The following is a 9,720-nucleotide window of genomic DNA, read 5'->3' as shown; positions in this document are numbered from 1 at the left end:
CATCATGACCCAACTATCCCCCTAAAGTTCCACTTTCAAATATATCGCACCAGAGACTGGGACTTCAGCATAGGCCCTTTGAGGGACACAAACATTCAGTCTGCAGCACTTAGCTAGGGTGGCAGTGATGGGGATGGAAACAGGTGGCTGAATTTGAGGCCTGATTTGGAGGTTGAATCTCCAGGCTTTGCTGAAGGGTGGGATGTGAGAGACAGAACAAATGGAGGGTCCAGAATGTCTCCAGGGCCCTAGGCTTATTTACCTGGCTGGATAGTGGTCCCCCCATGACTTTGATTAAAATTTAAAACACACCTGCCTGGTGTGGCTCAGTGGGTTGGGCATCGTCCCATAAACCAAAAGTTCTCTGGTTCAATTCCTGGTCAGGGCATGTCCCTGGGTTGTGGGCCAGGTCCCTGGATGGGGGTGTGTGAGAGGCAACCTATGGATGTTTCTCTGTCACATCGAGAGATGTTTCTCTTCTCTTTCTCCCTCCCTTCCCCTCTCTCCAAAAATAAATAAATAATTTTAAAAACTTAACACACACACATGAATACATACATGCACACACATATGCCCACTCCTGCACCTGCCTAGATGCACATATGTGCACATGCCACACATGTACTGACTTGCGCACACCAAGACGTGTAAGCATGCACACCTGCACACACCTGCACACACCTCCATGTGCTCGTGCATGACACATACATGTGTACACATGCATACGCACAACACACACCTGCATGCAGATGTGCATGTACACACAAGCATATGCACACACACAAGCCACTCTTGTATTTTCTCTTACCCTTATCACTGTCTAAAACCCTATAGATTACTTTCTTATTTATTGGACTCATTGTCTTCCTCGCCTGACTGGAATAGGATCTCTGTAAGACCAGGGACTTTTGTCCCTCTTGTTCATGGTTGTGCCCTGGCACCTAGAACAGTGCCTGGCACACAGGAGATACTCAGCTAATAGTTGGCAACTGAGTGGACGAAGCAGCCAGAAGGGAAAGCCAGGGCCTCTGCTCTCCAGTCTCCACCTGAGTCACGTCTTCAGCTGCCTCTGGAAAGTATGAGAGCTGCATGAGTGAGAGTGAGATGGGGCCGGCGGGGGTGTGGGGACAGGAAGAAGAGGAGGGTGAGGGGGAAAGGGGAGGGGCTGAACCCCAGCTCTAAAGGCAGCCCCAGGACCCACGGGTGCTTGTCTGCAGCGTGTGAAGCCCAGGAGTGTTGGGCAATTGTGGTTTTCCTTCCAGCCAGCGAGACCTAGCTATACCGGCCTAGCCTGGGTGTTTGGGGCCTCATCAGCACAGGCATGGAGGAGACAGTGGTGCGGCCTTCAGTGTTCGTGGTAGACGGACAGACGGACATCCCATTCACAAGGCTGGGGCCCAGCCGCCGGAAAAAAACCTGCAGTGCTGGCCGGCTGGGCCTCGGGCTCCTGCTGCTGCTGCTGGTGGCTGGGATGGCGGTGCAGGGCTGGTTTCTGCTGCAGCTGCACCAGCGCCTGGGACAAATGGTCACCCCACTGCCGGTGAGTGGGGCCAGGGGGCTCATGGCAGGCTGGTCTCCTGTGTCCCTGCATGTGTCTTTGGGCATGGGTGTGCTGGGCAGGGGACAGACGCAGAACAGTGCGGGGTGAGTTCATTCACCTCCCAGAACCTCAATTTATTCATCTATAAAATGGGTGTGAAAATGAGTGCCCACCTCAGAGGGACTAAAATATGATGTTGCGCAAATTGTGCCCGTGGTGCCTGGCATGTGGCAAGCATCCACCCAATGGAAGCCAATGTTGCTTTTTTACAAAATTAACATTGTGGAGGTGAAGGGCGCATAACACATCGATCAGGTGCCTTTCTATCACTATAGGATTGCCCTTGCAGTGGCAGCTGGCATCTCTACGGTGTCACATCATTGTTTCTTCTATTTGGGAACAACTGAAATCTAGTCTGTCAGCCAGTTTAATGCTTATGACACCGCTTTGTTGTCCGTAGCTTCTGAAACCCACCTTCTGGCACCGGTAATTACCAGTTGCCGTCCCGGTCACTGTCACTGGGATTGCCGCTAGTCCACTCCGTCTGAGTCTCTGAGAATCTCTCCGAGTCTGTTCCTGGTTGGCTGTGGATGTGACTGTCTGCTGGCCACACCTCTGGGTCTATGTGTGTCTCAGGTCATGCCCATGTGGTCAAGACTTTGTGTCCTGTGTCCCCAGGTCATTTCTCTTTGTGTCTGGATCTGGCGGCCACATGTGCATGTCTTCGTGCCCACATGGCCTGCGCTGCTGTCCTGCGTACACACCCAGGCACCCGCACCCCCTCCTGTCCCCAGCCCGTGGGTTGGTGCTGTCTTTGTTTCTAGGTCTCTGTGTGTCACAGACTCTCCTGGACCCATAAACTGTGCGTCCACATGTGTCTTGTCATTGTCCCTTAGGTATCCAGTGTCGCTTGTCCATATCCACATGTTGGCATTTATGTCTGTATGTCTATGGATCTGGAATATCATTTATTGAATAAACCCTTACAGAGTGCTTACTATGCTCTCAGGGCCAGGCACTGTGATACGCTTTACACAAATGAACTCCTGGAATCCTAAGCAGGCACTCTTTGTATGTCCATTTACGGAGGGGAAAACTGAGGCACCACACAGCTGAGGTCCCTGGGGCCGGGGAGCACGCGCACTCGGCCCTGGATGTGGGTCTGAGGGTGATGCTGACCCTACGGTCTCCCTGTGAGCCTGAGGGACACCAGGGCCGGCCCCTCGCGTCCTCACTCTGTGCTCCTCTGTATTTTCAGGAGAACGACCCATGGTCCCGGGAAGAGCTGATCCCAGGTGAGTCAGGGTCCTGGTCCCCAGGGAGAGGCGTGGGATGGCTCCCACGCTGCCCCACCCCCACTGCCCAGTGGGATTTGCACAACAAACCCAGAGCCCACGGGTGCCCCTCCCCCAAGCCCGAGAAGCAGAAGTTTGGGTCACTCCGGAAAGGGTGGGGATGGCGGCAGGAGGTGGACGTGATGACCTTCTGGAGGCTCGCCCTCACCCCCCACACTGTCCTCCCCACTGACTCTGACTCTCTCTCCAGAGCGGAGGTCCCACCAGGCCAACCCGGTAGCACATCTCACAGGTGAGGGGGACCCCGGTCCTGGCAGGAGACGGGGGTGGCAGTGGCGTGTCCTGGGGAGACCAGGCAGACACACAGCCTGTGAGAGTAGTCATCGTGTGTTCGTTCAGTGTTCGTTCAGGGCTGCTCAGGGCACAGGCATGGCCCAGGTCAGCGCATCTCTGACTCGATTCACTGAATAAACCTTGTGAGCCGGGCCCACGGGTGCCTTACACCATGACACACCTTACAGACATTAATCCATTAACTCCTGAGCAGGTGCTGGCCACAGCTCCATTTTACTGAGAGGGAAACAGGCACACAGGGGTTATAAGGCTGCTAGACTGGGGCGGGTGCTGCTTCCGTTCCTCGGTTCTGCCCCTGACAAGTTGGGATGCTTTTGTCAAGTCACTTAATTGCTTCATGCCTCAGTTTCCCTACCAGCAAGAGGGCAACAAGATGAGTGTAGGGTGTATAAGAAGCATGTTATTTCACTGCTCTGTTCCTCAGTTACCCAACCTACGAGAGAGCATAAGGTAAATTAATACATAGAGGTGGAGGCTCAGAGAGGGGTGGCGACTGGCCTAAGGTCACACAGCAAATGTAGGGCAAATGCTGACTCATCCCCTTTGCCTCCCTCCCCAGGGGCCAACTCCAGCTTGACTGGCAGCGGGGGCCCATTGCTATGGGAGACGAAGCTGGGCCTGGCCTTCCTGAGGAACCTCCACTACCGGGACGGCGCCCTGGTGGTTGCCCGAGCTGGCTACTATTACATCTACTCCAAGGTGCAGCTGGGCGGCGTGGACTGCCCTAAAGGGCCGTACGGTGGCCTGCCCATTACTCATGGACTCTACAAGCGCACACCTCGCTATCCTGAAGAGCTGGAGCTGCTGGTCAGCCGGCGGTCACCCTGTAGGCCAGGGACCAGCCCCCGAAGGTGGTGGGACAGCAGCTTCCTGGGTGGCGTGGTGCACCTGGATGCCGGGGAGGAGGTGGTCGTCCGGGTGCCAGATGAGCGCCTAGTCCGGCTCCGCGATGGCACCCGGTGCTACTTCGGGGCGTTCATGGTGTGAAGGAAGGAGTGACAGTGGACTGGATGGGCTCTGACCACAGAGGTGTCCCAGGAGACAGAGAACCAGCAAGCAGAGACCTTGGAGGATGTCCCAGGGACCCCAAAACACAGCAGTTGGGAAATCACCACCAGGGACCAAGAACCCGGCCATGCTAAGAGGCTGGAGACTCAGAGGGCACCTATGGAGAGGACCGAAAAAAATTGCAGAGCCCACCACGGACAACATTGGAGACAAAGACCCAGAGACATGAGGTCTGTGGGCCTCCAAACAGGGTAAAGCTGATCTGCCTGATATTCAGGAAGGAGGGGTGGGGTGGGTATTTATGCTCCTGATTCCGAGGAAAGTGGGACTTGGGCAGGGGGTCCAGGGACTTCTCTGAGAACAGAAAACATCCCCCTCCCCCCTCCCACAAGTATGAGTGGAAGGAGTGGGATTTATCACCCAGACTCATCCATGTGGAGAGCCCAACCCCACCCATGGTCACAGTCATACTCAAGTTCCTCCCACAGGCTGTGGTCACACCTCGGCCTGGTAACGCAAAGTGACACTCAGAGGCACAGGCACGGGGTGTGCTGGTAAATGTTTGACCGCCAGCTCTTCCTGGAGGGAAGGGGCTTCCTGAATCTGCCCAGTTCCGAGGTATAAATGCTCCCACCGAGGCTAGTTGCTGGCTGCATCCCGGCCCTGCTGAGCAGCCACATCCGGCTAGGACACCACAGCTGTGGGTCGGCACCCAGGCCAGGGCCTGGCACAGTGGGCACTCAGAAAATATTTGAAGATGGAAGGATGGAGCAGAGGGAGAAGAGAGAAACAGAGATAGAGACAGGGGCACCTACCACATCACAGAGCATCACACAGCTCCACAATCTCACCCTTTCCCAATGACAGACTCAAGCACACAAAGCATCAGTTTCTCACACAACCACATACAAGTCATAGACAGCAGCACAAACACTTGGTCACTGACACTTCTTGATAACCACACATGACACAACACACAAGTCATCGCCCCAACCCCAGGCACTCATGTGGGCCGTGCAGTCACACACATGATCATCACATCAGACTTCCACCTGCCACATCACAGTCGGACTCATCACACGCACACGGCATTGCGATGGCAAGTGCGCTTCACACACACAGCCCAAGGCTCCTCTCAGCCAAGAGAACACATTCTGGGGTGAGGACCCGGCTTTGTCTGTCACCCTGGGCCCCTGACCACCAGTCTTGGAATAAATGGCAAATGTTGTTTATTCATCTGGGTCCATTAGGGCTAGGGTGGCTAGCAGAGACAGAGAAATAGACGGAATGACCTCCAGAGGTCACTTTACAGATAAGAAACCTGAACCCAGATGGCTCAACTCCATGCGGGAAGCTTGGGGAAGAGCAGAAACCTCATGCCTGAATCTGCCTTCCCCTCAAATCCACAGTTCCTGAGGAAGTGGAGGCTACATCCTGCCCAGCACCCTTATTGCAGACTTCTGGTACAGAGAGGCAGTCTGGAAGCGTGGAGTGGCTGGGAGCCTGGGAAGAGTGGGGCGGAGGGGCAGTAAGGATACGCACATAGGTGGTCTGTGCGAATGAACACATATGGTGGTGTGGCTGTAGGAAGTCCTACCTCCAAAGACCCTAGGACGAGGGATCAGACCCCAGAGGTGAATAAATTATTATTGTTATTGTTGATATGGCTGTTGTCGTTGCTGCCCCGTACAGGGCTGAAGGGAACAGGCTTTTCAATCTGACAGTCCTAGGTTCCAATTCCACATCCCCACATCCTGGCTGTGTGTCTTTGAGCAAGTCCTATCACCTCTCTGCGCCTCAGTTTCCTCATCTGTAAAATGGGAGGTCACAACAGTCCTTGCCTTGTAGGTTTGTTGTAAAGATTAAGTCAGATCAGACATGGAGAAAAGCCATTTGGTGCGGCGCCTGGTATCCAGCCAGAACTCTGTAAGTGTGTGAGTGCCAAAAGTGATTTAGAACTGTTAACAAGAACATTTCTTGGGCACTTTCCTGATGCCAGACAACTCAGGTCACATCTTTATATACATACCTGGACAGGAGCTATTCTATCCCCATGCTCCTGATGTGGAGACAGGGGCAGGGACACAGTGCCCACTCACACCCCCATCACCAACAAGGACACAGGGCTTCATGCCTCTCTGCCCTTACTGGGCTGGTGGGAGGTGGGACAGCCCCAAAGTCCTGGCCCCAACCCCCGCTGGAGTTTCCTTTACTCTCATCATGGTCTTTCTGTTTCCGTGGCTTTGATGAGCAGACCAAGGTGCAGGGCCAATGTATTTATTGCAACCACGAACTTCCGCCTGGGGTTGGAACCTCTCACTAAGTTTAGCCTCCAAGGATCATTGCAAGGAGGGGCCTCTCAGGCTTGAAGTGAAGGAAAGAGGGAAAGAGGGAGGGTGAGTAAGGAGGAGTAGGGGTAGGAGGGGTATGGAAAGGGAGGGAGGAGAAAGAAGGACGGAGGGGAAGAAGGAGGAGAAGCAGAGAGCACCCTGCAGGCGTGCAGACTGCTGCAGCAGGACACCGGGCCGGGTGTCTGATCATGTGTCAGGGCAGGAAGCCCCTAGCTCAGGCCACTAACCTACTTTTCAGCTTCTCAGAAGTTTAGCTACTTGGTTTCCGCTTTTACCTCCCGGGCTCCAGCATCTTTACAAGCTGAGCTTTCCCCTCCACTCCAGTTAACCCAAGCCCTGGATTTTGCCATCTACACCCTCCCCTCAGCCCCTGGGCAGGAAACACGCCACCCCCCCCCACCACCTTCTTTTCATGTCTTGTCAAGACATAGAGGAGAGGTGGTGGAAGGAAAAATGACGAGAAAGTCATTCATTAATTTCCTACCATGATGCTGTACCCTCCTGCCCAGGGCACTGCGTTCAAACCCTGAGATGCATCCTGTCGGAGAGACGGAACGGTTCTGACGCCAAAGCCTGAACGCCTGGGGTCTCACCCCGACTCTGCATTTGCCAGCTGGGTGATCTTGAGATGCGTCCGTTGTTGGCTTCTCTGGGCCTCAGTTTCTTCCTTTGTAAAACAGGATCAGTAGTGGCCTCTGTGTTACCCTGGTTACTATGATATGAGAGCACCTGAACCTTTAAGTATTCTTCCAGGGGTTGGCCCACAAGGAGCCCTTCACTGCTTAGAAGGTTCTCTTTTGTAAGCAGAGCTGCAATCACAGGCACATTTAACTTTTGGATTCTCCAGCTATGACATCCAAGATGACCTTCCATCCTTAGGACACTTCTAGACACTGAGTGTTTTTAAAACGGTAATTAGTAGCCAATACATAGACATTACAAAACTCTGCATAGGGACAGATCCAGATTTCTGGGTTTTCTTGGAAAGTTGGAAGCTATGACAACAACCCAGGTTGGGGTGGGCAGTGGCTGTCCCCTTTGGAGGGGGCATGAGCTCACTAGCTCACCACAATCTCCGCCACTCCCACCTGTCCCCCACACAGAGGCTGAATGCCAGTCGCCTTTCCTCACCATGCCATGCGGTTGTTCTTCTTACAGTAACAATGGTCACTCACTGTAGGTTGTGCTTCTCATGTACTCACTGTGTGCCGGACACTGTGCTAGGTGCATTAGTTCACAGTAACTCGCTTCATTCTCATAATGGCCCTGTGTGACACCCATGTTAGGGACGAGGACGTCCAGGCACAGAGAGGTAAGTTACTTCTCCATCAAAGGTGAGACAGTAGATGTCAGTCTGAGATAACCATGATTTTCAAAAGAAATGAGAGTTCATAGTTGTTTTAGTTTCCCATTGCTGCTGTAACAAATTCCCACCAACTTAGTAACTGGAAATGGTACTAATTTATTATCTTCGGTTCTGGAAGTCGGAAATCAGACAGGAATCTTACAGGACTAAAATCAAGGTGTTGGCAGGAAGGATTTACCCCCAAATCTTTTTCCCGGGTCTGCCTCTGGGGGAGCCCAAACTGACACGTGTATAGGCCACATGAATGCAAACTCACCAGGGATGCAAATAATTTAAGTTCTTTTTTGTTCCTAATGCAATTTAACCTAGGCCATGGTCCCTTTGCATCAGGATGCTGAAAGGTTGATACAGGTCTGCTGGGAACCACCCCTCCCCACACGTTTGTTCCCCAGGACTGCCAAAATCCCAGGGAGCTCAGGGAACACCCAGGCATCAAGGGTAAGGAGGGGTCAAGCTGATTGCCCTGCTGCACGTCCACAAGTGTGCCAAGCATCAGTGTGCTTCTGAGTCACCCGCCCTCCAGTTTTGTGCTTGGGACCTGCCAAGAAGAGTACAGTCTCTGCTATTCCTGAGCCTGGCTGATTTTTGGTGATGAGGCTAATTTTTGCCCAGGAAACTCTCCGAGGCTGCCTGTAGCTTCAACTGCCCAGAGACACGATTGAGTCATTTCCTCTGGGGACCTACAGCACCTATGGGCTCCACAGTGGGGACCCCCACCTCAAGCACTTCTCTGGGGAACTTTCCATGTTTCCAGGGTTCTTTTTTCAAAGCAAGGCCCAGAAACTTCCTCCTTGGTATGGGTGCCAGATTGGGCCCCCCTAAAATTCACATGTTGAAACTCTAAGTCCCAACATCTCAGAATGTGACTATGTTTGGAAAGACCTTTAAAGGGGAAATGAAGATATAATGAGGTCAGTAGAGGTGGTCCTAATCGAATATGACTGATGTACATATAAAAAGAGATTAGGCCACAGATGCACACAGAGGGAAGACCATGTGAGAACACAGAGAAAGGACAGTGTCAGCCAAGGCTTCAAATGGAACCAGCCCTTGCTGACACCTTGATCTCAGGCTCCCAGCCTCTAGGACTGGGAGAGACTGTGTTTCTGTTGTCGAAGGCCCCCAGCCTGTGGTGTTTCACTGAGGCAGCCCAAGCAAACTAATACAACCCTTCTCCTCTTTCCAGCAGTCCTAGGTGATCTTGTTCTTGCCTGGGAGTGGAGGGAGAGACACTGGAGGTGGGATCCTGGTATGTGAAAGGGAGAGGCAGAGACAGAGAGAGAGACACTTGCAGTGCAGGCACAGGTCGGAGTAATGGATACAATTGCCAGGGGAGGAGGGTCCACCAGCCAGGAAAGCAGGTGGCCTCTGGAAGTTGGAAAAGACAAGGAAACAGACTCATCCCTCTGTATTTCAGAAAGAATACAGCCCTGCTGATACCTTGATTTTAGCTTACCGAAACTGATTTGGACTCTGACCTCTAGGACAGGAAGATGACCAGTGTGCATTGTTTTAAGCCTCTAAGTTTGTGGTAACTTGTTGCAGGAGCAACAGCAGACTCCTACAGCTGGGGCCTGGATAGAACACCCAGCATCCACGACAATCTACCCTCATGCCACTTGGATCCACGTGCTTTGTGAAGAGGGCCACGGCGTTTGGGGAAAGCCACTGCAGGCATCCTGTTCATCTCTGTTCTGACCAGAAAATGAAAGTGAATTGGGACAAGCCACTGCTGCAGCCGAATCTAGTAACCTCAGCTAGTGCTCATCAGCTTCCTCCCCCTCTCCATCTAAATTCCCTCCACCC

The 9,720-nt window shown here is 53.1% G+C and overlaps 1 protein-coding gene across 1 annotated transcript; it reads left to right on the top strand.

The window, feature by feature from the left end:
* The first annotated feature begins 1,192 nt into the window (after nt 1-1,192).
* Nucleotides 1,193-4,367, top strand: TNFSF14 (TNF superfamily member 14). The gene is made up of 4 exons (XM_028521902.2): nt 1,193-1,540; nt 2,799-2,835; nt 3,086-3,127; nt 3,749-4,367. The coding sequence occupies exons 1-4, from the start codon at nt 1,322-1,324 to the stop codon at nt 4,174-4,176; spliced, it is 726 nt and encodes a 241-aa protein (XP_028377703.1). The 5' UTR covers nt 1,193-1,321; the 3' UTR covers nt 4,177-4,367.
* The last annotated feature ends 5,353 nt before the right edge of the window (nt 4,368-9,720 follow it).

The sequence above is a fragment of the Phyllostomus discolor genome, chromosome 8 (genome assembly GCF_004126475.2).
Source record: "Phyllostomus discolor isolate MPI-MPIP mPhyDis1 chromosome 8, mPhyDis1.pri.v3, whole genome shotgun sequence".
Lineage (NCBI taxonomy): Eukaryota > Metazoa > Chordata > Mammalia > Chiroptera > Phyllostomidae > Phyllostomus > Phyllostomus discolor.
The sequence above is the reverse complement of the archived record's forward strand: the minus strand, read 5'-3'. Positions and strand labels throughout refer to the sequence as shown.

Excerpts from the sequence above, each read along its gene's own strand:
- TNFSF14 (XM_028521902.2), top strand. The coding sequence starts at position 1,322 with ATGGAGGAGACAGTGGTGCGGCCTTCAGTGTTCGTGGTAGACGGACAG. Across the intron at positions 1,541-2,798 it reads AAATGGTCACCCCACTGCCG|GAGAACGACCCATGGTCCCG; the intron begins GTGAGTGGGGCC and ends CTGTATTTTCAG. Across the intron at positions 2,836-3,085 it reads CCGGGAAGAGCTGATCCCAG|AGCGGAGGTCCCACCAGGCC; the intron begins GTGAGTCAGGGT and ends CTCTCTCTCCAG.